This window comes from Labrus bergylta, chromosome 13 (assembly GCF_963930695.1).
Source record: "Labrus bergylta chromosome 13, fLabBer1.1, whole genome shotgun sequence".
Lineage (NCBI taxonomy): Eukaryota > Metazoa > Chordata > Actinopteri > Labriformes > Labridae > Labrus > Labrus bergylta.
Window position 1 is genome coordinate 10,960,222 of NC_089207.1, and position 27,743 is coordinate 10,987,964.

At 42.2% G+C, this 27,743-nt stretch overlaps 1 protein-coding gene across 2 annotated transcripts in view; it reads right to left on the minus strand.

The window, feature by feature from the left end:
• Positions 1–19,287, minus strand: part of LOC109982646 (contactin-associated protein-like 5) — a 25,727-nt gene extending 6,440 nt beyond the window's left edge. Inside the window, exons 1-15 of one of the 2 annotated variants that reach the window (XR_010667616.1) lie at positions 19,053–19,287; positions 10,401–10,511; positions 10,057–10,250; positions 9,379–9,526; positions 7,532–7,735; positions 6,354–6,538; positions 4,677–4,820; positions 4,246–4,516; positions 3,391–3,534; positions 3,130–3,289; positions 1,675–1,781; positions 1,176–1,295; positions 556–756; positions 276–432; positions 59–186 (exon numbers count right to left, since the gene is read on the minus strand). Coding sequence is in view for 1 of the 2 variants with exons in the window: in XM_020631964.3 (XP_020487620.2) it covers positions 59–186; positions 276–432; positions 556–756; positions 1,176–1,295; positions 1,675–1,781; positions 3,130–3,289; positions 3,391–3,534; positions 4,246–4,516; positions 4,677–4,820; positions 6,354–6,538; positions 7,532–7,735; positions 9,379–9,526; positions 10,057–10,250; positions 10,401–10,511; positions 19,053–19,125 (2,347 nt within the window). In the remaining variant the exon portion in view is untranslated. The remainder of the gene's footprint in view (positions 1–58; positions 187–275; positions 433–555; positions 757–1,175; positions 1,296–1,674; positions 1,782–3,129; positions 3,290–3,390; positions 3,535–4,245; positions 4,517–4,676; positions 4,821–6,353; positions 6,539–7,531; positions 7,736–9,378; positions 9,527–10,056; positions 10,251–10,400; positions 10,512–19,052) is intronic. The other variant, XM_020631964.3, reaches the window with a different exon arrangement.
• Between the last annotated feature and the right edge of the window lie 8,456 nt (positions 19,288–27,743).

Here is a 27,743-nt window from a genome sequence, read left to right on the forward strand (position 1 = left end):
CCTACTTATTAAAGTCTAAATTTGCCGACAAAATCCAAACACTGACTGAGAAACCTACTGTTTCCATAGCAACGCAGCGGGCCGATGCTGTAGACGGCCTCTGATCCGGTTCTGTTTGTGTCGCCAATCACGATGTGGCTCACAGGGAGGTGGTTTTTATATGACAGGATTCCTGAGTCATTAGTCCTAAGACATAAGATATAAAAATACATTTTTAACTCTTCTTTGCTGTTTTCTTTTTGCTTGTAATCATATCTCCTCTAAAGTCTTCGCACCATGATTGTGAGTCTGCATCACAGTTACAGAAGTAGTTCATGTCGACACAGTTCTGCTCAAGGCTGCAGGAGCACTGCTGTACCCCCGGCAGGAAGCCTCCCCAGTAGCTCCGCCTCTCTCCGCCCGGGTCCACCCACCATGCCATCGGGCGGCCGTCTGCAGACACACACATGTAGAGAAGAAGAACAGAATCCTGAGTTTACTGTAATAATACCTGAACATAAATCTGTTTCAGGCTAAATTCCCATCGCGATACATCAACACAACAGACATCTTTACCTTTGGTGTTGAAGAGGCGGGACTTCCTGCAGCTGTAAACCACTTCCTGCTGGCAGTGCTCGGAGCTTCTGATGATGGTGTGCAGTTGTTTGGGGTCGGAGCTGTAGTTTAAAGTCATGATGTGAGGATTCTGCAGAGACGAGCCCTGAACTCGGACTGGAGCGCTGACGTTATGACGCACCACTGTCCACACACGCTCTTCTGAACACATGTTTAAGCATGAAAACACACACACACACACACACACACACACACACACACACACACACACACACACACACACACACACACACACACACACACACACACACACACAGATACACGGACAGTCGGAGAAAACTCTGAGTTTAAAGAAAACAACAATGAAAAATTCTATATTTGATTTGGAAGCTGGAAACAAGGGGTGTGTTGTTTGGTGTGTGTGTTGCTCAGTGTGTGTGTACTGTTCAGTGTGTGTGTGTGTGTGTGTGTGTGTGTGTTGCTCAGTGTGTGTGTGTGTTGTTCAGTGTGTTGAGCAGACACGTTGCACGTTGATGCAGAGATCTGTGACAGACCCGACTCTGAGCTCTGATCCCAGAGGAACCTGAGAGACTAAAGTTGACAACACTGACTGCACTCACCTGTCATGTTGCAGTAGACGGGGGCGGGCCCCAGGGGGCCACTCCCATCTGGATCAATAGAGTAGAAGCCGGAGGAGCCTCCAGTCAGCCTGTAGGCCTCACAGGACGACTCGTAGAGGGCTGCAGAGAGGGATTAATCAGAAATCAGCACAGAGCTGCAAACACTGTCATTTTAAGAAGTTATCCTCTCTATGAGGTGGAGGTCTATCTTTCTCTTAAAGCCTTTAAGAATCTTTCAATCTTTAAGTTGGCTGCAATCCAAACCTCCCTCCCCCCCACCCCTTCTGTACTTTGCCTCTATATTTTCTGCGTTTAGCTGAGAGCACATGCCCTTGAAACTTTTTCATCTCATGCAGGATGCGCCCAGGCTCATGTCGGCTGATGAAAAATTCACTGAAACTCGAATATAACAAACAGTGTGCATGATGTGGGAGCATTTTTGATTGCAATACAATTAGGTGAAATGATTTCAGATAAATTGGGACACACAGAGACTCACGGTGGTGGCAGACGGCTCCAGAGTATCCGGTCCCTGAACAGTCACAGGAGAAGGAGCTCCAACTCTGCAGACACACGCCTCCGTGTTCACACAGGTTAGGAACGCACCTGCGCAGGACGGCAGAGGACGACAGAAGACAACGAAGGACATGGAGGATGACAAAGAACAGAGGATGACAGATGATGACAGAGGACCACAGAGGACGACAGAGAAAAGCCGTTTATGTTCCTCAATATTTATCAGCCTCATGGTAAATCTCTCTCTCTTTTTTTATCCTTATGTTGTAAATATTTAAAACAATCTGCAACAGAACACAAACTCTAGACCAATCACAGATCCCGAGAATCTACGTCTAAACACACAGATTAAACTGTTAATAAAATGACTAATAGCCTCTTCCTCCAGTCTAATATGTCCTATCAAGCATGCATGTAAACTTGATGACAAAAAGGTTTGAGCTGCTGGTTTGATAATTGTCCAGTTTTCTTTCTTAGTCTTCTGAATCCTCTCCCGCTGACCTGCACAATAACTGCTATAAAGTGAGCTCTGAGAGAGGAAAGCAGATTATGTCTAATGTGGGATAATATTCTCATCCTCTTAACAAAAAGCACTGAGCTGGCTTTATTATCCCAGAATATAATACATGCTGTGTTTTTGTTTTATAAGCAGATTTCATGTCCGTTTGTAGTTTTAAATGTTCAAACTAAAGCTGAGCTGAAAGGAGAATTGGGGATGAATTTTTGTCTTACTGTGTGGACACTGAAGCTCCTCTCATACTGAGGTCCTTCAGCTGTAAACAATCAGACTATTCATCTGCTGCTATTGTTTTTATACTATGCACTAAAAAATCTTACATCACAAGAACATCACTTGTGACCTTATGGATAAGTCTTTAAAAACAGTGATTGAATTGAATCAAACTATCAAACTATGATTGATATAAAAAAACATGGACAGGTATTTCAGTCGGGGCCCAAAGTCACAGAAAGCTCTCTAACGTCACCTGGAAATCAACCTATTACAACAAACAGTGTAATGAGCAGGTGTTAAAGATCACAAAGCAAACATCTGAGATTCTTACAGGTGTTCTGTTTGTGCTCACAGATGTTTTTTGGAGTTTAATTTTGACCAAATACTCCTAAACAACAGCACTGAACAAGGTCAAGGTCAGTTATTCTGACTGTATCATCCACCTGTGTAAATTCTATCTTCTATCTTGAAGAAGCAGAGAGCTTCAACTCCCCTGTCAGTCAACCCAGAGATGCTCCTGCTGTAAAAATTGACATTTCAGTATGAGTGTTAATGTGACTTCTTCAGCAGCCTCTAGTTGCTTAGGACATGAAACCAGTGTAGGAAAGACATAAAACCAATCTTCTCTCTGGATTCTGAATTTCTTTGAGAGCTGTCTTTTCTTTCAGGGAGTATTACGAGAACATGAGTAAGCAGCTTGTTTACCTGTCTCTGATGCTGCATGTGTCAAACTGAAGATCACTGTAGACTCCCAGCATCCCTTGCTGCACATGATGGAGGTTGATGGTCTGGCTGTTGATGGAGATGAAACGCATGCAGCCCTGGAAGGACACCGTCGGCCTGTGGCGGGCTGCAGGAGGGCTGCCTGGTGGAGACGACAGGGGAAGAACAAAGATCTTCATCTGAACACACAGGAGGAGGACTCACGCTGATGCTTTAGGAGGAAACAGTTCAATCAAAACGTACCTCCAAAGTAGAAGCTCCCTCTGACCTCCAGCTGCTCCCACCGCTCCAGGGTGGAGGCGGGCTCGTTGTCCAGAGTCAGACTGACCTGAAGACCTCGAGTGTCCAGACTCACCGAGTGCCACAGTCCATCATTGACTCTGTGCCCTGAAGGTTAAACACATAACTGAGGATGAACACAGGAACAGCTTTTCTGCAGGACTAAAGAAACTTTTAGGCACAAAAACATTTCAGAGCAAAACTCTAAAAGCAAGCAAGAAAAATGTCTCGTTATTAAATGTAAGTTGGGGAACAGAGAGAAGTGCATGTTTCAAAAACTTAACACCTGATTTTTGAACTTCACACCATGGGTGTAGTAAGAGCCCTTATCTGTCCTGAAATACATCTATAGATCCTCTTTGGATTTGTTTCTCTCTAAGTTAGAACTGTCAGAGTAAAGAAAAAAAGGGACGATTAAATGAACATGATTCTTAACTCTGCAAACAAAAAGAAAAAGTCATTTTGGGCAGGCCGTCCACCAACGAGCCAGAGGAAAGATTCAGTTCTTGTCCATAGTGTGAATCATTAAAACTACAGAGATTGTATATTATTTTAAAATGTGTGGTATCAAAAAGTTGTGAGTAAGTTGAGTGAAATGTTGAGGACCTTAATTTTAATCTTTTATTGGGCCATGTATGTTACAGAGGTGTGGTTATAGTGATATCTCAGTGTTGACTGAGGCTGTGGAGGGGCCAAATGTGAGATCTGTTCATGGAGCCCAGAAATCTGGAGATGCCCCTGATACTGGTTATCTGTACTGTGTGTGTGTGTGTGTGTGTGTGTGTGTGTGTGTGTGTGTGAGAGAGTGTGTTTTCTGACCTGCAGATGTCTCTGCTCTCTCTCCCTGGTCGTGGATGGTCAGTATCAGCCGGTTGTTTCTGATCTGTAGGTCCAATCTTTGGTTCTCTCGGCTCAGTCTGGCAGACACTAGCAGCCCGTCGGCGTTCCACGTTCTGAACTGGAACCTGACGGAAAAACCTCCCAAGGTGGTCAACGGGGAAGCCATGGGTAAGGACAGGAAGCTTCCGCTGGAGCTCAGGAAGGTGACAGCGACCAGTGATGGCCGTGAGCATGTGAAGGTCACGTTCCCCTGAGGGACCAGAGACAATGTACACCAGTAAATATTTGTTCACCCTGTTTATTCACATTTCTGTTTTATTTTTTTATTACTTTGATCAGTAACTCTTTATCCCAATATTCACAAAGTTTTTGTTCACTGGCTGATTTTAGTGTGTTTGAATCAGACTCACCACGCTGTAAATCTGCGGTTTACGTCTCTTAGCGAGGTCGATGATGTTGATGCCGTTGTAATAAAGGTTCTCGATGCAGCCGTCAAAGTTCCTCCTGAGGAAGGTGCCGGGTTTACCGGGCAGAGGGATTCCTCCAAAACTCAGCTGGAATACAGAGCAAAGCAAAACACAGACAGGTGCAATGTGGTCACTTCTCTCGGGACGCTTGAAAAGCCTGGCAGCAGCATTTTGAATTGACTGCAGTCTTTGGATGTTATGCTTGCTAGTGATGAAATAAAGAGCATTACAAAAGTCAAGCCTGGACAAAAATGAAGCAATGATGCCTTTTCCTAAGTCACCAGGAGAAATGGTGAATGGCCTGATTTTGGTTAGGTGTCGTAAGCAAAGAAGGACTGCATCACTTTGGTCATCTGGGTATCGAAAGATAGCTGGGAGTCAAAAGTGACCCATAGGCTGTGGGCCTCCTTGCAAACATTATTTGATCGGGCACCCAGACTGCAGGAGAGATGATTAATGAACTGGGGGCGAGAGAGTAAAAATAAGAACCTTGTAGTCATTGAGCTGTAGAATGTTTTTGACATTCAGCTTTTGATTTCTTCCAGACAGAACATAATGTGTGAAAGATCGGAGGAGTGTCAGGCACATTGTTTTAAGACACACATGTGCTGGGACTTTTAATGGAATTCATTTGCTCGTGCAAGTCGCACTAATACTCTGACCTATTTCATCATGAATAATGAGAGCATTTTAACTCACACAGTGAGGAACTTTCACTCTGACAACAGTCAGCTTCCACACTGAGCTTTGGTGAGGCGAGCTCACTCTACCCTTCCTCTAAAACTAATCCATCCCAAACTGCTCCACATCATAGACGGTATATCAAGATGGACGGAGAAACAGCTGTCTGGGAGGGAAGCCAAGACATGTAGAGCTCCCCCTGCTGACTAGCTGCAGTATAGGTCATAAAAACCCTGCCTCCCCATGGTAACAGATGGGACATGTATCAAACTATAATAATGTGAAATATGATTATATAAGTTAAAATACACAACTCAAATCTTTGTTTCAAACCCAAATCTGTTGTTGTAGTTACTTCTTATTGTGCTTATTTATCTCCAAGTGTTCATTTTTCTGAGTAGTTTAGTTGTTTATTAGTTATTTGATGCTATAGAGAGCACATGTAACATTGACAGCTCTGTGGACAAATGAGGCTCCTTCAGTGTTGTGTGCAGAGAGTAGAGGAAGAAAACCAACTCAAGAGTCATTGAACTTTCCAAAGCCCTGAGTGTCTGCGTCAAATCGACACAAGTATCTGCTCTGCTGTGGACTGTACCTGAGGGACCTTTGACCTTTGATCAGGATACTCAATGTGTGGTTAATGGACGGAGCAAGACGTCAATACTGCGGTTCCAGTCAGCTCCCTTCTGCTCATGTCTTGGCTCTAAATTTAGTCTCCAACAAAATATGTCAGCACCCGTCATGGGGCTCGCACACGGGAGTTGGGTCCCATTGTTCACATAAAAGAGCGAGCACATAGAATTCAAAGAAAACTTCACACAGCCAGTTCAGACACAGCCATATGGTTGATTATAACCATTTGTGATCAGGTGTTTGGATAAGTCGACCTCATGCTAAAGGATCTGTGAGCGGCCTGTCACCTGCACAGGTTGTACTGACCTCATAGTCGACTTCCAGCGAGTACCCCTCCCCTCTGGTGGTGAAGTGCTGCGTGTGCGTGTCCACGCTCAGGTTCACCTGCTTATTGAAGCGCTCGATGGTGACCGAGTGCCAGTGCTGGTCGTCGAGCAGAGAGCCGAGTGTGACGGCGACTCGACTGCTGCTGAATCTCAGCCGGGTGTCGTCTGACCGAAACAAACAAAAGATGAGAAAATCAACCAATGACTGTGTGTGTAAAGCACTATGATAGTTAACCCAGGGGTCTGAAACAGATCAGGTAGGTCGCAGGGTGTTTCAGTAGTTTGAGTACAAAAAAATCTGATGACAGTAAACGCACCTTAAAAGCCTCTATCCACTTCAATCAAATACACAGATATCCTGCCTCCTCCAATACAAAAGAATAGGATAGGGCTATCAGATGTCACTAAAAAGGTGACAATCAGGTCAAGTTTGTCAGCGTCAAACTCGACTAATCACAGCCATGAGGCAGCAACCTTCATCGACATGTCAGGGCAGTTACTCCGTACGCTAAGGAGTTAACAAGCCCGTTTAGACAGATTTATGACAGACAATGAAGCCGGCCATCCTCATCAACAGAAGGAATTGGAAAACAAAGAATGTACAGGACCAGTGTCTGTGCCACGTCTGCAGTATCACAGTTTTGGTCGGCACAAAACAAAATGCAGAGCACCACAACACTCAGGTCCACCGTCATTTTGCATGGATCTTTCCTGCAGGCAGCACAACATGAACTGAAAAGGTGAACGAGCTGAAAGCAACACTTACACAAACAAAAAACAGCAATCTTTATTCATCCAACCAGCTAAGAATGTCAACGCAGCAATGTGGGCCTCATGTTAAGTAAAGCACAAGAAGTCATTCCCCAACGGCGGGATGATAAAAGAAGGGATGACTGCAGTGGCTGAGACGATATTCAGGGACCATAGAAGTAAGACTGAAATAATTTATTTTGTTTCTGAGGTACAATTTGGTGCAAACACAGCGGCTGTGGGTATAGTCGTCTTGTGCAAGTACCTCTCGGCCACTCTCCTTTTTCAAAAGTAGCTCTCACATGAAGAGACATTGGAGACCCCTGGGTTAACCTGGGACAAAAAGGATTGCAATTATGGGCTCACTCAGCTGTCAATCAAACTGAGGTGGTTCAGTCAGCGTCTCACCCAGGTTCAGGTAGAGGGCCAGTTTTCCTCGGTGGAGCTCCAGGGTGATGTAGTCGCCCCGCTGCCCCTCCCCGTGCAGTAACACCCCCTCGGCCTGTCGGCTCTTAAAGCGCAGAGAGATGACGTCCTTCACCGTCGACATCGACTTCTGATTGAAGCGGTACAGCAGAGAGCTCCTGCCGTCAAAGTCCGCCACGTCAGACTCTAAAAGGAGAAGATCAGGACGTTAGAATATAACAGAGTTATAAAAACACACAACACAGAAAGATTTCAACTAATATAATTAACTACAGGCTTTGTCATTAATTAATCGCAATTAATTACACAAGTGGATAATATGAGAAGGATTGCATTGCAGGTATTTACTGCGTGACCCTGTTTCCAATTAGTTATTTCTAGCTTCCATATTTTAATTTTACTCTTCACCTTATTAGGAGTTGATTCACAATGTACCTAAGTCCACTGATGAAGTTGTTTACCTTCATTTTCCTGTGATTAATTAATCCAAATTAGTGTGATATTTATTCTGTGACTAAGTCATCGAAAACAATTACAGCTTTTTATTACAGTCCAAGTAATGACACACTTAAGTATAATTATTTTTAAGGGGGTGGGGGGGCTTTTATTGCAGAGATAGAGTTGGGAATCAGGGAGAGGGAGTCAGATTCAAAACCGGGCCGTCCGCTTGGAGGACTACAGAATCTTTACGTGTTGTGTGCACTAACCACTACGCTACCTATTGTTGTTATCAAGACCACACTAACCGAGACCAAGAGACCGGAGTACTCCGAGACCGAGTCAAGACCAAGACCATAAATATCACTGCAAAATCATCATCTTATGTGCAGCAGGTATGTCACTCACTTAGACCGTAACACAGGGAAGGTTGCAGGCATAACCGGGGGATAAAAATCAAACTACAAATTAATTGAAGTTATTTGTTCAGTTAGAAATGGGTAATTTCCTTCTTATCACAGTATTGACGGGAGAGTGATGGTCTTGACCGGTGTCAGCCCGGTAGATAGATTTAAAATGCTTTCGATTCTGAGACGAGACCTTCAAAAAGCAGTTTTGAGTACTACACCACTACTACCAGCGCCCCCATATACATATGATCCTTTTATAAGCTTCAGACTGTGAATAGTCCTGAGTCATGATTGTGCTACTAAAAACACTATAATGTTAATATTTAGAAAATGCTGACATGATTCCCAGATGTGTCGTTATGCAACTTGGCTGTGGTTTGCATAGGTGTGCATTATTAACGTCTGATTGGAGAGTCTGGGTTGGTGCTGTACACATGTTCTGTTTCCTGAACTGTTCTTAATGTTTTTAAATAAACATTAGTATGACTTTAAATTGATTTTTATTCACAGTAACTTTTAGTAGGAAGGAAATGTTCGGAGTTTACGTTCACATATGCACGTTCTGTTTACTTCTGGCCTTTTTTTGATATACGTGAGGCGATCCTCACCCTTCTGTCTGTCACTGTCCCGACGCTTACTCCTCTTCCTCTTTGTTGACTTTCATGGACAAACTTTGGTTTTCACAGTAATAACGCATTTGATTCTTAGCAGGGCAACACAACTGAGTGCTGTAAGATGGGGCCCCCTTAGGGAGGTCTAATTCTGTCATTGCAGAATTTGCATATTTTGGGCCACTGCTTTGGTTTAAGTTTGTCAGCCCTCAGGAGTCCGATGATGGTCTTGGCCCCCAAGACTGTTGCCTACCTTGCCTGTTGACAAGCAGCGCCTCTGGGTGAATGTTTGTAAAAAATAAAATAAAAAAAAAAAGACTGTAAACTCATAATGATTCATTTTAGAGGAGAGTTGAATATAATCACTGACTGTAGGAGCAGCCGTACAGCTCCACCCTGAGGCCCAGCCAGCCGCTTGGGTTCCAGTCAAGAGGGACGAAGCGCAGGAAGTGAGTCCTCAGCGAGGGCGACAGTTTGTTCTGCACGACGGCCTCGGAGTTCACGTTCCCAACAAACATCTGAAAAACACAAAGACAGAACAGTTTATTAACTTATTTCATCCAAGTTACAATGAAGCAATCTCACATGGGAGTGGATATGGTTTGATAGCATGACAACTGTAACTATGATATTTTCCGACTGTCAAACAAAAAACATAGATTTCAGGCTCAATAAGGGCCACTTCCTCCATTGGGACCCTGGGTAGTCGGTCCCACTTTTCTCCCCATGAGGCCATGCTATAGGGCCCATGGGGAGGCGCACACTCCAGTTTGGAAATCACTGCCATGATGCATCAGTACAGACTTTTATTCACTCTCTGCATGTCTGATGAAAACCTAGATAACTCTTTTACTATATAATATGAAAGTAAAATATGTACACATTGTTTTTCCTGTGTGATTCTTCATTTCATCACTCGTCTGCACACACGTCTTGCTCTCCCACATTTTTATTATGCTGACTCAGAAGTTTGGTTCTCCCTGGTTCAAGTTTTTCATGAGGAAGGAGAGGCGTATCCTTTATGTCCTTTAAGGTGTTTGAGACTCACCCCTCCCCCGTCCTCTTGCCTGTACTCTCTCCACACCTGACCCGTGTCGCTGTACAGCAGCAGGTACCTGCTCACCCAGTCGGAGCTGGCAGAGCGACCCTGTGTGGCCACAGCCGTCACCTCCATCTGCTCCTTGAGGTCTACCTGCAGCCAGGGCTCCCGGTCCGTCACCAGGGGCGACCAGCCACCTGCTCCTGGGGGGGGGGGGGAAGATTCAGTCAGAACAGGTGAGTGCTGTACAGGTGTGTGTTTGTGAACAGAAGATGGTCACAGTGTGTGATGTTATACACAGCAGGATTAATGACATCATTATGTAAACAACAAACGTCCTGACTCGTCCTCACCGTCTCTGCGGTTGATCTTGGCGTTGTGAGCGGCAGAGCTGGCGGTGGACTGAGACGAGCTCTGGAATGAAGACTGAGGTAAAGACGACACCAGAGGGCTGCTGCAGGTGTCTGAGGAGGAGGAAATTCAAAGTGTGAGACGGTAAATACGTTTCATCTTTCATCTGAAAGTGTTGTTTATTAAGACAGACAATGTGACATGTGAAATATAAAAGGATAAACAGCCAACAGTAATGTCGGCTGTTGCAGGAGAGATAAACAGAAATGTGGTGATGATCAGCTGACAGCAGCAGGATCATGATCACAGGTTTTTATCTTCTCTGATTCTGAAGCTGACACTCTGCTCATAAAAACACATGCTGACACTGCTTTATTTATGTTCACACACCTGTTTTCATTTATCTGAGCCTCCTCACAGCAGCAAGTTTTCTTTTAAATAACACAGCAGGATTTAATCAGCTGTTTTTGTCCCAAGCAGGGCCGGCTCCAGGATTTCTGGGCACCACAAACAGATCTAGCCTCACCCTGAGATATCACTATAACCACACCTCAATAACAGACATGACCCATGAAAAAATGTAAATTAAGGTCCTCTACATCGTTCAATACGTTTTGATACCACACATTTAAAACAACACAATATCTGTTATTTTAATGATCTAAACCAGGGTTATTCAACTCTAATGTTCAGGGGGCCAAATTTTCAGAAAGCTAAGGAACTGGGGGGCCAGACAAGAAAATCCCACCACAGCAGTAATTTGTGCGAAAGCCTTTTATTTCATCAACACAAGCTTGGGTGCGAGCACAGCACCAAAGATGTTCTATTAAACGGGAGCACTCTGCCGTTTTTAACACTTTACAATGACAGCCATTCATAAGTTTTCCCACCTGTTTGTTATTGATTTATTTTTTATTAGTTAACAGAACTGATCCATGAGCCAGTCTGATGTCATCCGTGGGCCGGAGTTGGCCGCCAGTCAAATAGTCCTGATCTAAACAATCGACAAGTACTGAAGATCTAAAAAATACATACAAAAACAATCCATCTATTTCCTAAAACAGGTGTGCAGGCGAGGATTGAATCCATTAAAAATAGCATTTTGTCACAGAAACATTGCCGATGTTTTTGTGCAATTTAGAGTCCAGCAGTTTGCTTGTCGTTTTTGATGATTAAAAACAAATGATCCAACATTGGGTGCCTATGCTTTTGTTGCCGTGGTAACAAATAGGCATTGATGATATTTGTATACTGGAATATTAGTCGGGTATCATGACTACTTCAAACAACTGTAACTTTGTGCTACAGCCTAAAAAACTCTCTATTGCAGTTTAAATTAAACATGGACAATACGTAACTTGAGTGAAGTTTCACATTCATTTATTCATCCAGTTTCCATTTGCTCTGACAGTTCTGACTCAATACATTTACTTCAGACGCCTTCCTCCCCCTCTACTTTATGCTCATAATCACATAAAATTCAACATAAAAAAAAAAAAAAAACTCTGCAGAATGCCTACATGCAATAATAATGTCACTTTTTGTTTTTGCACCAAAAATCTGCGCATCCTTTACGTATGAAAAACCAGTACAGGAGCATCGAGATGCTACCAAACAGCTTGCTCAGTTAGCTGTAGTCTTCACCTTGTGCGGGTGGTGTGTCAGTATTTTTTATGGTTTTTATCCTTCAGGATGAGCGGCTACATAAAACACATTCACTTATTGTGAATTCTCCCCGAGCTATTGCTGGACATTTGAATAGAGACATGAACAGAGAGCAGACTCAATCCTGATATCAGCTCATAAAAACAGCCACATGTTAGCAAAAACTCATGATATAATGATTAGTAATGCAACATGTGTTCTGAAGATGACCCCGAAGCTGCAACATGTGTGAGCTCAGATTATCACACAAACAGAGAGACGATGAATCTGAGCGTATTAACTCCTCAAACGTTTTGGTCTGTGTGTCCGTCTTTGTGTCTGTCTGTGAGGATTGATGTGGATTTATAGTTCTGGATCAGAGTCAGAACGTGTCAGAGAGCCGGTTGCTCGATCATATTATCAGATTATTAAAATTATGATCTGTAATCTGACTCCTGCTGCTGGATGAGAGCCACGCTGACCTGATCTCAAACCTCTCTCAGAGCTGGGACTCGGTGACTTATAGAGAAACATCCACAGTGCTCAACTGGATCATTTCCAACAACATGCAACATGTTTTAGAAGTGTGTGGAGGTGAGAGCGGCGTTGACATGTTTCTAAGAGTACTGTACCAATTCTTGGGTGACGAGACACAAATCCAACTTCATCCTGTGCCCCCTTCACCCATGCAAATGCACACAAGTGCCCAGATTCACACATAGCTTTTCTTTTGCACACACTAAACGTATCCAACACTAACAAAAAAGAAAAGGCCGACTCTAAACTTGGTGACCTGGGACGTGCGTAACATACAGACTGAGAGAATACAAATTATAACCATCTTACAAAACTGAAGGCTGATATTTTTTCTCTTTACAAGAAATACACCAAACACACTCAGAGGTGAAACAAAAACCTCCAACCCAAACCATTTATTTTCCTCCACATGCAATAGTGAACAGAGAGGCGTTTCAATATGAGTGATGAAAACATAACCTTGTGATGCTATATGTGTATGGACTGGATAATGATAACACATCTTTTTAACATGCTTCTTTTTAACTACTAAATGGGTCAACAAATATCATCATTGCTGAAGACTTTAAAGGAGCAGTATATAAGATGTGTAGTGAGTGAAATGATAAAATGACCTTCCTATATGATCAGACATTAAGGAAACATGCTATGTTGAAGTGCTGGCTTCTCTGACAACAATGCAGCAGTCAGTATGTCCTCCTTCTAACTTTAGATTCTGGTCCTGAATGCTCTGGATTTGTTTGGACCAGAGAAGGTAGGCCCCCCCACACTGCAGTTTTGGACACCCCTCGGTTTGCCAGATATGAGAGCAGTTATCAGGTCAAACCAACAGGTGCTCAAACAGGTGCTCAAACTAGGATCAATATTGGAGATGCTTTTGAAAAATGGAGAGAGGTTAGAACGCAGAAAGGTTTACAGACCGATGCAGAGCTGGCTAAACACTGAAGCTTCAGTGTCCACCACATGGCAACCTGAGTGAGCATCGACTCTAGAGAGGAGGGGGACAGCTCTCTTTGATGTTTGAATTTAGACTGCAGTACCCGTTTTAAACACTAGGTGTCGGAGGTATATCGCTCCTTTAATACTGTTCCAAGAGATTTCACTTTAAATCAGACAGTCTGTCCCTGTATCAACAAATATTCAAAATAATAATCTGTTTTAAATATTTACACCCTGTCAGCCGACCTCCACATAGCAGCGAAAACTTTTAACTAAATTACTTCTGTGTTTCAAACAGCTGACTTCTAACGTACCGCATCTTGCCTTTAAGTTTGAGGTCTGACAGATGAACTCAGATTAAACAAAGAAAACAGCTGAGGAAGACTCAACACAAAGAAGAGTAAAATCAGGAGGACAGTACAGATATATTATAAGGATCATTTCAGTGTTTTGATGTATTACACCTCCAGCTGTCAGTGTTTTAAAGTCTATCTCAAACTGCAGCTGTACGGACGACAATCATTAATAATTCAGCCGTCACTCACACATTCAGATAAACAGGATTGTGTTCATTATGAGACGGATTAAAGGGATTTCATTCAGCTGCTGGCTCCTCTCTGCTGTGTTTCTGCTGAGTGTGGATCCGTCTGAATGTTTCTGTGTTTTCTGCTGAGTGTGGATCTGTCTGAATGTTTCTGTAACAGCTACAGACTGATTATTAGCACTTGGCCTGCAGACACAAACAGAGTCTTTAGGCAGCCTCTGCACACACTGATTCTCATCCTGTGGGTGTGAGAGATGTGAGAGTGACTCAGTTTGAGCTGCAAACAGAGCGGACCCATAATAACCTTCACAGGAGGTCTGAGGGAACATTTTTAGAGTTACATTATCTGCTTTATTTTTAGAGAATTAGGCCCTGACTACAGCATTTTGGATGCCTTAAAATGCAAACCTTTGAAAACAGCAATATGCAGTTCCTCTGAAAAAGCATTTTCACACATGTGCATTACGGTTTCAGACAATAGCTGTGTGAGAGCAGGTGGACTACAACAACAATGGCGGACTCCGGAGCTCTGTTTGTGAAAATGTCACCTTCATGACTCCCAGACGCTATTTTCTTTGTTTCTCGTTTAGTAGGTTAGGTTAGGGTCACATGAAGCTGCACCATTACCTCATCTTCTGTCCATACAAACGTTTGTGCGTTGGCCATTTTTGTTCGTTTACACCTCACCTCTCTGTAGAAGGAAGAGTTTGAGTGCTTTCATGTGTTGTTTCATTACAAAGTCACCCTACCAACTACTGGCCTGACATGTGTACGACAACTTTTTTAGTCTGTTTTGCACTTCTGTCAAAACTCTGACTCGTCTGTATAAACTCTTACAGACTTTCTCTCTCTCTTTCTATCATTAAAAGGATAATAAACTACATCTACACTTTCTATACAAACATGTAGCTCAGCTGCTCTGTCTGACAGGATGATCAAACGTCTCTGATGGTGTTAAAACCTCAATATGTGCGACTATGGAAAAGCCTGATCTGCTGTTCCACTCTGCAGGGAGTAGCATAAACGACTTTCTGTCTACTAAATTAAAACCTCTCACACAGGGTTCTAGATCCATCTATGCCATAAATTGGGATAAACATGATTTTAAAGGTTTTAACAGTGGACGTTTTTTTATTTTGTCTGTCTGATTTTAGGGCGTGCTGCAGAAACCTCAGCACCTCTACTCCCTGCATCTCTGACAGATTATTTACCACCTGAGCCTCCTCTGCTACTGAAGAAAGTAGCAGAGCTACTTGCTCTAAAACTCTGTTAAAATCTAAATTAACTTCTTTGAGTCAGAGGAAGACTAATATGATCATAATATCTGGTCAGTACCCGTCAGTACCTTGCCTTGCTGGAAAGCTAATTAAGCTAATGTTAGCGGGAGAGGCTGCCTCCAACTTTGAAAGCATGAAATAAAAGTCAGACATTAAAACATTACTGATAAGAACCTTTTAGCCCTGCAAGCGGCCCGGTTCAGTTCGGTACGATTCAGTATGTATTCATTGTCACTCTCCAAAGTAACCAAAATAACCGATCCGTACCGTCCTACTTTTTTGCTACCCTTCTTTTGGGGTTCCAAGCTTAACGATCTGACCTTAAAGGGTGGAGCTAGACACACTGCAGTCGGTTCATTGGTCAAATGAATCGTCCCTTCCTGTGCGACAGCTCTTGTGGATTTCAAGAGATTCATGTCAAGACGCTTTATGTTTTTTGGACGACCTCAGAGGTGCAGACCTCTGCTGGACGTCCTCCATTGTTGCCTTTTTGTTTACCTTGTCACATTCTTCTTCTTTGTTGAATTTATTAGCTGGCTACACTGTTTCATGCTGCTTCCATGTCACGCTATTACATAGCTAATGCAGTTGTCACCATCTAGCTTACGCCCCTCTCCCCCCACCAGGTAAGGGTAAGGTTTGTTGTGGAAATGTAAGCAAGATCAGGGTCCACCGTACCAAACCGTACTGAACCGTACTGGACTGCTTGGTGGAAAAGGGGCTTTTGTACACATATTGGGATGATTCTAGAAATACTGCTGTAAAGATCTCGTTTTAAAGAACCAAACTCTACCTGCTACAACAATTAATAATTTTTATAAATGAATGGATGAAATGTCTCTGCCTTCACATTCTCAAGAAGCTCAACTACGACGAATCCATCATGAACTGAGGCAGACACCTTTCGAATCCTGTGTGGTGTTACAGACACACAGATCATTTTTACAGCCTGTCAGAGAGAGAGAGCTCAGGCCTCAGCGAGGACACAAAGGACAAACGTTTGTGCTCTGGAAAAAACTCTGTGAACACCGTCAGCGGGCTGCCATGATCCTCCGACCCGTCTGAGAAGATGAAACCTCATCGATGAACTTTTCTTATCACCGCAGGTCTGAGTATCTTTCATTCCTCTGAACATGCAGCAGAGATCATCAGGCAGTGTCTGTCCTTCGTGACAGTAAATCTGATGATAAATATAAATAAGTGGTATAAATGCTAATCTGAAGCCTCAGATATTATAGATTATTATGAAACATAATCAGTTTACATGCTCTCAGAGTGATCAGCCTGAACATCTGATGACAGCAGATTATCTGGAAACATCCACAGATTAAAACGTCCCGATCATGGTGAATATATGATTTTTCCTCTTTAATGAAAGAGAACTCAGGGATGTCAGGGTTTCCCATCATGCACCGCAAACAGTTAAACCTGTACACACTGTACAAACTGTACAGATAAAAAGACAAATAAAATGTGCCGCTTTGAAAATCTGTACAATTTAGTTACTAACCAAATATTTTCCTGGGAGCTCCTGACTCATAGGTTCCTCTGGATCGTTGGTGGGGACGGCCTGCTGCTATGGACCCTCCTCCCCTCAGTTTGTCCCTATCCTTCTCCTTGCATCTTATCCCATCTTCCCTCATCCCATTTTTCAAGCCCAGTAGAGTTTCAGCAGAGCTCTGTTCATCATGAGTCTGTATGGTTTTGCCCAAGATTTCGGCCTCTTAAAAGGATTTTTCTTGCTACTGTAACTTTTGCTAAATGTTGCTTCGTGCTCATGATGGATTAACGTTGGATCTTTGAGATATAGCAATGGGTAAGGTCTTCTACCTGCTTTTTGTAAAGGGTCTCAAGATCTTTTGTGTGAATGCTGAGGCTTCATAAACATGAACGTGTTCCTGTCCAACAATGCAGTCAGACGCATGCAACATATGTCAGAGCCACAGCCTGCATTATTCAGCGTCTCTTTGTCAATGACCGATCATCCTTCTGAAATGTTTTTTGCACATTATTCTGTTTGTTCATCAAATGTTTCTGCAGGCCAAGTGCGTGCACAGCGACCTGCAGGCAAGAAAAACTGTGCATTTTTAATCCAGGTTTGTTATGTTTTACTCAGTTCTCCCTGCACTTGATTTTTATGTTCATCCTTCTTTAAGCTTTCCTTCTCGCTTTTATACTCATGTTTATTTTTATCTTTTTTTAACCTTTTTGTCTTTATTAGAGAGGACAGCTGGAGACGGACAGGAAATGTTAGGAAGAGAGAGATGACATGTAGCAAAGGGCTGGGGCTGGATTTGAACCCACCACAGCTGCCATGAGAACTACAGCCTCGACATAACCGCTAGGCTATAAGCGCCACTATATAATCCTGTTTTTAAATTATTTTACTTGCTCTTACTTGTATTTTATACTCATGATGTTTTTCAACTGTGTTGCACTTTGAGATCTGTTTTAAATGAAAGGTGTGTAAGAAATAAAATGTACTATTATTATTATTAGTCACCTACATTAAAAATTATCTGACTGATTATTATCTGATTATCTGACTTTGAAATGAAATGATTTGATTGACTCTCCAACAGAAACAGAGCTGCTAAAGCTTTATAATCTGAACAATAGAGGCCAGGGTGGAGACGGTCCTGCAGAGCATGCAGCAAAAAAAAAACATTGGAGAAATCCTCTTTTTGTCCAAACAGGATGCAGGAAGTCGTTTCCAGAGCAGCTGTGTGTGCAGCAGAATAAAACATGAGTTTTTCTGTATAGTACAGCCTGACTGCGACCTCATGATGAAAAAAAGCACCAAAGGCTGCGGAGCTGTCAATCTTCGGCTGCACTAAAAGCTCTCAGTGAAGCCGTGTGAACGCTGCACACAGGGAAATACCTCTGCTGAGACACACACACACACACACACACACACACACACACACACACACACACACACACACACACACACACACACACACACACAGCACAGCAGTCGTAGTGAATTATATGTAGGATATGGTCATGGACCACAATCAAAGTGCATCATGATGTGTAATGTATCGTATGTTGAGGTTGTGGGAAATAGCCGTAGTTCTAAAAAAATGTCTTAATGTGCATTTCATTGTCACATGTTTTGATTTTCTTTGATTATGTGTATTTGAAAAGTGCTTTATGAATAAAATATGACATTACACTGAGTCACTCAGTCCTGCTCTGAAACTGTACAAAGTTTCATAGAGAACAGCAATTATTAAACTGGTAGAGTAACATACATTTCAATAAACAAAGCCCTTCAAAATCTGTTGAAATGTCTTTTACAGGAACTTTTAAACTAAATGAAAATGTATTTCATCACACGAGATGATTTTAAGTCTCCACAGTCATTGTTCAGCTACTGAGCTAAAACAAGCTTCAGCCCCACAGGCAGAAAGACGCCCTCTAGTGGCTGCTCAAACTTCACCTACGTACATGGATGCAGGTAGACAGCTCCTCTAAGTCTTTATAAAGAGACCCCTCATTAAGCTTTCTATGACTCATGGGCTGAAATATAACAGAGATGCATCTAAGTAACAGCTGCATGCGGCAGGTTTGTGAATGATATGTTTGCACGACCTTCATCACATGTTGAGATAATTCTGCTCACAATGAACATTACGCTCAGACAACGTCACAAACAGTCCCTCTATTTGATACGATAGCAGTGTGTGTTTCTGTGGGTGTGTACTCACAGTGCGAGGCGGCGGACACAGCTCTAAACACTCTGTCGGTAAAAATCCAGCATAGAAGTAGTAATAGATCCATGTTTGAGCGGGGAGAGAGAGAGCGAGAGACTGAACATCTGAGAGAGAGAGAGCAGAGTGCGGCTGCTGCTCGCTCGTCCTGCTGCTCGGAGGAGAGAACAAGTGAGCAAGAGGAGGGGGAGAATGAGGAGGAGGTGTGGGGCGAGATGCTCCCACATCCACTCCGACACTCTGAGCTACCCCTCTCCCTTTCTCTCTCTCTCTCTCTCTCTCTCTCTCCCCCCTCCTCTATCTGATATCGCCCTTCCACCCCCCTCCCTCTTCCTCCCTTTATTGGCTGAAATAATCACCATCCAGCTCTGCAGCAGCGTACACTCAGCCTGTCCTCTTCAGACAGACAGACTGCTGTTCTGTGTTTGTGTCGCCTGTGTTCAGGATGAAAACCACAGACTGTCAGACCCTCTTCAACCCGCTCTGCTATAGATCAAAATGTATTTATTTGTGAGTGACACTTTGTAGGGGAAACAAAAACAGCAACTCATGGGAGACTTTCAAAACTCAGCAGGAGATTCAATTTGGAGCTCATTCATGAACCACTTAATGACATCGATGCTACTGATGATGATGATGTTGTTGTCGATGATACTAAAAATGATGTTGTCGATTTCAATGATGTCGATGATGAGGTTGTTTGTGTGGATGATGTTGACACTTTCAAGGATGTTGTCTAAGATGTTGTCGATGTTGAGGATGTTGTCAACGATGGTGTCAATGATGTTCATGATGATAAATCTGTCGATGTTGTTGTAGAGGATTTCAGCACCACAGAGGTGGACAGCTCCCTCGAACTGACAGAGCTGCAAAAACACACACAATTCAATTCAATTCAATTGATTTTGTATAGCGTCAACTCATAACAAGTGTTATCTCAAGACACTTTACAAAAAGCAGGTAAAATACCTTACTCTTTGTCTGTTAACATTACAAAAGATCAGGTAAAAAGACCTTACTTATTGCTATGTTACAAAGATCCGGCCTATCCATCATGAGCACTTTAGCAAAGCAGCAAAAGTTACAGTGGTAAGAAAAAAAACTGCCTTATTAAAAGGCAGAAATCACAAACACACACATGCACGCATGCAAACACATAGAGAATAAGTATGTCCATGCACATGAAAATAAAGATGCTAGTCATGTTTAAAAGTTTTTGTTATGACAGAAAAGAAGGTGTGATTAGCTCTCTGTAAACTGTCTGCACACAGGCTGATGTAAAGCTTGTGATGATGGTTAGAATAGAAAAAACCAAAAAAAATCTCCTGGTTAAAACACATTAGTCATCAATTATTCTGAAATAGACTCTCCTCCTCTTCCTCCTCCTCTTCCTCCTCCGATGAAGCTCCAAGCAGAAGACAAACACTCACCGTCTCTGTCAGACGTTTACTTTTAATTGCTCAGATTATGGAGCTGGTTTTCCAAAGCTAAACTTCCTCCTTTCATCGTCTTTTTTAAATCTCTCTCTCCCTTCACTCAAACTAATTTATTCCCTTCATGCTTTCATCTGAATCTCCTGACTCTTTTGATTCAGTCCAAGTCTGCTCACATAAACGCTGCTCCTCATCACTGAGAAGAAGAAACATGCAGCTGAATAGACTGCACACAGAGAGAAATACCGTTCACTGTGAGAGACTCGTTATCAGAAATAAAATCACTTTATTCTTTTTAACCTTGTCCCAGCATTTGTCTCAGTTTTATAACGTGTGTTATTTCTATTCTACAGATCTTCTAAAGATCGGGTAAGAAAAAAGTAGTTTTTGAATTTCAAAATGATCTTAATCCTTGAATTGATTTGAACATTTTTAAACTTTGGTTGTACAATTAAAACATCTTAATAAAGACGTATTTTCCAGTTTTTGTAATGTGACCATAACCAGAATTGAATACTAGTCTTTATAATTCTGTTTATTCAAGGTACACAAAATAAATCCTTAATGTAAACATGCTCAAATCCGTCAATCCAAATAAAAAATCAAGCTTAGAAGGAGGAGAAACGGAGAAGAAGAATTGAGAAAAAGAAGAGAGGAGGAGGAGGAGAAGTGGGAGCAGAAGAAGAAGGAAGCAGTAGAAGAAGTGAAAGGAAGGAGGAGAATTAGTGGAAGGAAGGGGGAAAAGTGGGAGAAGGAAGCAGGAGAAGAAGTGAAATAAAGGAGGATAAGTGGAAGGAAGGAAGGAAGGAGGAGAAGTGGAAGGAAGCAGGATAAGAAGTGAAAGGAAGGAGGAGAAGTGAAAGGAAGGAAGGAGGAGAAGTGGAAGGAAGCAGGAGCAGATGTGGAAAGAAGGGGGAGAAGTGGAAGGAAGGAGTGGAAGGAAGGAAGGAGGACAAGTGGAAAGAAGGAGTGGAAGGAAGGAGGACAAGTGAAAGGAAGGAAAAAGAAGAAGTGGAAGGAAGGATGAGAGGAAGTAGAAGGAAGCAGAAGAAGAAGTGAAAGGAAGCAGGAGAAGAAGAAGTCACTTGTAGATCTGTTTGGGAAAAATGGAGCATAAATCATCTCTTAGTAGTTCAGCCTTTATGTTTATCTGTGTCATAAACAAAATAAAAACAACAACGACCTGCTCCTGTAAAATCACCCCCATGAGGTCCAGCTCTATCACAGATCAGTAACCCTCTAACAGCTCTCTAAGACTGAACCGTCAGTGTAACCCGAGGCGGTTACATCGCTGCAGGCGCCAGTATAATTAAAAACGTCTGTTTGAATAAAGACGGCAGCTTTATTAAATATCATCACACAGCTGCTGTAACTCATGATACTATTTATTCTGAGAGTAATGGTGTCGGAGGAGTACGGGCATGCACACCCCCCTTGTCTTTCTAATATTGCTGTCATGTGAAAATGTTTTAATTGGCCTCTTTAAATCCTCCATCGCTTATCAGGACAGGACAGGTGAACCCTGGTGATGCAGAAAGGTGACCCTCAAACTGATCAATAACACACATTCCGATAAACACTGACAAAGTGTGTGTGTGTGTGCTCCTCTCCTAGTTAAAACAAACAGAAACATGATTGTGTTGTCCCTCCTCTCGCTCCGTCTCCTCTCTATAATGAACTTGTGCAGGTTTACACTCCGTCGGGTCGCTCTGTCACAGAGAATGTTCTGGATCAATAAACCGATCAGATCTGATGAGCTCAGTTGTAACGTTGGTGTGGATAAACAGCTGATCCTCAATCCGCTGCTGCGACGTCACGCTTACACACAATCACATCTCCCAACCGAAGATAATATCTATATCTTTGGTTGGGGCTTCTCCACTGCCGCCCTCTCATATCTGAGAGTTTAAACTGTGACAGTTTTAAAAAAGGACAGTGATCAGGACTCTTGATTGTGTGAGGAACCTGGTTTTAATACACGTGTGGATTAATTAAAACTGTAGCTGTGAGGACAGGAGGACTGTAGCTGTGAGGACAGGTAGACCTTTACTGTGAGGACAGGTGGACTGTAGCTGTGAGGACAGGTAGACCGTTACTGTGAGGACAGGTGGACTGTAGCTGTGAGAACAGGTGGACTGTAGCTGTGAGGACAGATAGACCGTTACTGTGAGGACAGGAGGACTGTAGCTGTGAGGACAGGTAGACTGTAGCTGTGAGGACAGATAGACCGTTACTGTGAGGACAGGAGGACTGTAGCTGTGAGGACAGGTAGACTGTAGCTGTGAGGACATGAGGACTGTAGCTGTGAGGACAGGAGGACTGTAGCTGTGAGGACAGGTAGACTGTAGCTGTGAGGACATGAGGACTGTAGCTGTGAGGACAGGAGGACTGTAGCTGTGAGGACAGGAGGACTGTAGCTATGAGGACAGGTAGACTGTAGCTGTGAGGACAGGAGGACTGTAGCTGTGAGGACATGAGGACTGTAGCTGTGAGGACAGGTAGACTGTAGCTGTGAGGACATGAGGACTGTAGCTGTGAGGACATGAGGACTGTAGCTATGAGGACAGGTAGACTGTAGCTATGAGGACAGGTAGACTGTAGCTGTGAGGACATGAGGACTGTAGCTGTGAGGACATGAGGACTGTAGCTATGAGGACAGGTAGACTGTAGCTGTGAGGACATGAGGACTGTAGCTATGAGGACAGGTAGACTGTAGCTGTGAGGACATGAGGACTGTAGCTGTGAGGACATGAGGACTGTAGCTATGAGGACAGGTAGACTGTAGCTGTGAGGACAGGAGGACTGTAGCTGTGAGGACAGGTAGACTGTAGCTGTGAGGACAGGTAGACTGTAGCTGTGAGGACAGGTAGACTGTAGTTGCTGGAGATTTAACTTTTAGTAAATGGATTCAACTTAGTCAAAAAGCTTGCAATCCAAATGTTCAAAGTTCCTTAATCTTTGAAATAATGTGAAGTTGTTCGTAATGTTAGCTAGTTCCAGAGTGGTTGTCCAGTTTGGCAACTTCAGACCGACTGACAGGTGAATGTATCGTAGCTGTTTGTCAGGAGGCTCACCTCCACCTCTTTTTCGGCTACTAGTTTGACTGAAAGTTAGTTTGAGACAGTATATCCAATATAGAAATATGTCAAAGTCTGCTCCAGAACCTAATGGGTCACGTCACTGAGACTACGTCCATGTTTTAAAATGACTATGGCCTGACACATTCTCCTCCAGCAGAACAATCTGTTTCTGCAGATTTGGGTTGAAAATAGGACTTTCTGTTGTTTTTCCACTCTGTGCTGCTTCCGTCCTGCCCTGGATGCTGCTGCAGTGCTCTGATTGGATTAATGAGAGCCATTGTCTCTGCAGAGCAGCTTATAAAGTCATTTAGCAGTCACAGTGCTGATAACTGCCCCCCCGCCGCACATCACCTGACCAGTAATGGCATTCAGCCGCTCGGGGGGTCATTACAGGATTAATGTGTGTTGTCTGTCTCTGATCTGATGCACCACCTGTAGAAAGAAAGAGAAAGATGACCCCTCCCTCAGGACAACGTTAACTCTCTGAATGTGTATAACTGTGATCCTCCAACAACAGCTGAGCTCACATAACGACTTCAGAAGCAGATGTGATTATAATCGACCAATCAGCATCGACTTCCTGTCAGGAAACACACACAGACACTAATCCAGATTTATAGATTTTACATAGAAATGTGGAATCTGTACACAGGGGTCTGGATTTTCAGCATGGGAAGGGTTCCGGTTTCCGTTTGTAGTACATTTGATATCTGCATATTCACTCCATTCCATTCCATCTATTCAAAGAATAGCACCAATGGAACATGAAAACACTGTAAATTAATTGTACACAGCCATTAGCAGCAGTTCTATACCTGGAAATCTCACCCTCAAAAATTCAACATTAGATTCTTCTACACCATTGTTGATGAAAAAGCTGATATCAGAAGTCATCTGAGTTTCAAGCCAAAACACACTGCAGGAGGTCACAGTTTGATAAAACAACAGAACCAAAAGACACAGTACAACCTCAGCAGCTCTCCACACCTCGCTCAAGCACAGTCTATCTAGAGCAGGACTGTCTGAACAAACTGTCAACTTTTTTGATAACTTCCAGACAGATCTCATTGTGGCAGGCAGAGGGCTGCACTTCTATCTCTCTGAAAGTAAAAAAAGGTGTGCCTCAGGGGTCTGCCCTAGGGACACTCCCATTCATTCTTTACTGTATGTCAATAACTTTGATCAAAACGTGTCTAAAGCAAACTTTTTATGCTGATGCCTCTGACGTGGTAAGTGCACGCCTCGTCTCAAAGCTAACATGCTCTGGAGCTCTGAGGTTCCTCATTGCATGCGGTATGACCGTGTTGGATGGTCTTCTTTGTCCACATGTAGACATAAAACACTGGCATATTCTTATTTACAAGTCTATTTTAATTCTACTTTCTTTATACCTTCTGGCCTTTATTAGTCAGAGGAGTACAGGAACTTCTAATCTTTGGTCTCAGTCCGTTCAAAAGTTTAGAACTGAACTGGGCAAAAAGGCATTTAAGTGTGATGCTCCCTTTATGGGGAAAAAAATTACAAAAAGACCTAGGCTACGACTTCTAAGTTTTAACGACTTCCTTCTTTCCAACATGTCAAAATACAACAGCGTTATCTTCAAATGTTGCTCAAAACACATGAGATCAGATAGCACATGTTCATCCATCTCAGGTGTATTATATGTCTCCTGCTGAAAACACAACAATAAAACCCCCGTGATGTCCCTTTAATGTCCTCCTGTGCTGTCACATAAATCCTGATAGAGCTGCTCTGAACAAGACAACACAAAACAACAGCACACAGAGGAGATACAGCATAGCTGTGAGGAAACTGAACAAGAGTGCTGAAGAAGAAAAAACAAAGACTAAACCTGCTCAGATTTATCTTCTACTCCTGCTGATCCTCTGGTAATCAAGGTTGGCAATTACGTGTTCTTGTAACTCCATCACTAGTTGTTATAACTAACGTATAGTGACTTTCAGATTCAATAACCCCGTTACAATTACAGTCATTTCAACTACATGAGATTTAAGTTTATTGCCATCGATTCTGCAGGTGAGGTCACACTAAAGTCAGCACAGTAGCATCCTGGGAGAAATAACATTGCGTGCAGTAAACACACACACACATGCTGAGCTTTCTGTCTCAGAAATACCAACATTATTTTTTCTCTGCTCGAGTTAAACAACAGGAATATAATGGTGAATTGTTGTCTCTGCGCAGGAAGGAAAAACTTCATCCACCGACAAGAATAGCAATTCTAATCTCACGCAGCACCAAATAAATAACACGCTTCTACTAAACTAGTAGTCAGAGAGCCCCGGGCTGCAAACACCGGAGACCCAGGCATCTCACGTAAGCTCCGCAGATCAAGGAGGACACACTATCTAAACAGACAAGGCTTTATTTAAACACCAACAGCTCCATGATCTGCTAGCCAGGACTAAACAGACCTATAGAAAGATATGTTGTTGATGACATGCTTCGTATTTACTGTTGAGTCTGTTGTCTCCAGAGGACTTATTAGAGAAATATCAACATGATAAAAATGGCTACAATGATACTGCAAGGGTTATTTTCTCTCTCACTGCCACAGCAACACTAAATAATATGCTCATTAATGTGAGTATTGAAGCAAAAAGTCAATGCTAGAGTCACTTTCCCAAGTAAATAGTCCAATTTATAATGCAGTAACTCAGTAATTTTCAGTAACTGGCCCATCACACCTCTAACAGGCACAGTTTTAATGTGTGTCTGTCTGTGTATGTATGTGTGTTTGTGTGTGTGTGTCTGTCTGTGTATGTATGTGTGTTTGTGTGTGTGTGGTAATAAAGAGGTTAGCTGCAGAGCTCAGCTGCTCCTCGGTGTCAGCGTTAACTGTGTCAGAGTCACTCACTGTGTCAACAGAAACGCAGTCATTAATATGTATGAAGACACTGAAGGGACCTTCATAATTATACAGGCCAGACCTCTGTTCATCTGCCGCACTCTGCACTCTCTGTTACACTGTGAACAACAACAGTATATGTGAACAACAACAGTATGTGCACAACAGTATGTGCACAACAGTATGTGAACAACTGTATATGTGAACCACAGTATATGTGAACAACAACGGTATATGTGAACAACAGTATATATAAACAACAGTATATATAAACAACAGTATATGTAAACAACAGTATATGTTAACAACAGTATATGTAAACCACAGTATATGTGAACAACAGTATATGTAAACAACAGTATATGTAAACAACAGTATATGTAAACCACAGTATATGTGAACAACAGTATATGTGAACAACAGTATATTTGAACAACAGTATATATAAACAACAGTATACGTAAACAACAGTATATGTAAACAACAGTATATATAAACAACAGTATATGTGAACAACAGTATATATAAACAACAGTATATGTAAACAACAGTATATGTGAACAACAGTATATATAAACAACAGTATATGTAAACAACAGTATATGTGAACAACAGTATATTTGAACAACAGTATATATAAACAACAGTATACGTAAACAACAGTATATGTAAATAACAGTATATATAAACAACAGTATATGTAAACAACAGTATATTTGAACAACAGTATATATAAACAACAGTATATGTAAACAACAGTATATGTAAACAACAGTATATTTGAACAACAGTATATGTGAACAACAGTATATGTAAACAACAGTATATGTGAACAACAGTATATTTGAACAACAGTATATATAAACAACAGTATACGTAAACAACAGTATATGTAAATAACAGTATATATAAACAACAGTATATGTAAACAACAGTATATTTGAACAACAGTATATATAAACAACAGTATATGTAAACAACAGTATATGTAAACAACAGTATATTTGAACAACAGTATATGTGAACAACAGTATATGTAAACAACAGTATATTTGAACAACAGTATATATAAACAACAGTATATGTAAACAACAGTATATTTGAACAACAGTATATTTGAACAACAGTATATGTGAACCACAGTATATGTGCAAAACAGTATGTGCACAACAGTATATGTGAACAACAATAAAAGAACAACAATCTGTGTGCAGAACAATATATGTGAAAGTAAATATGTGCCCAAAAACAAGTGAACAATATATGAACACACTAAATACCAGGGAAAACATAAATAAACTGTGGC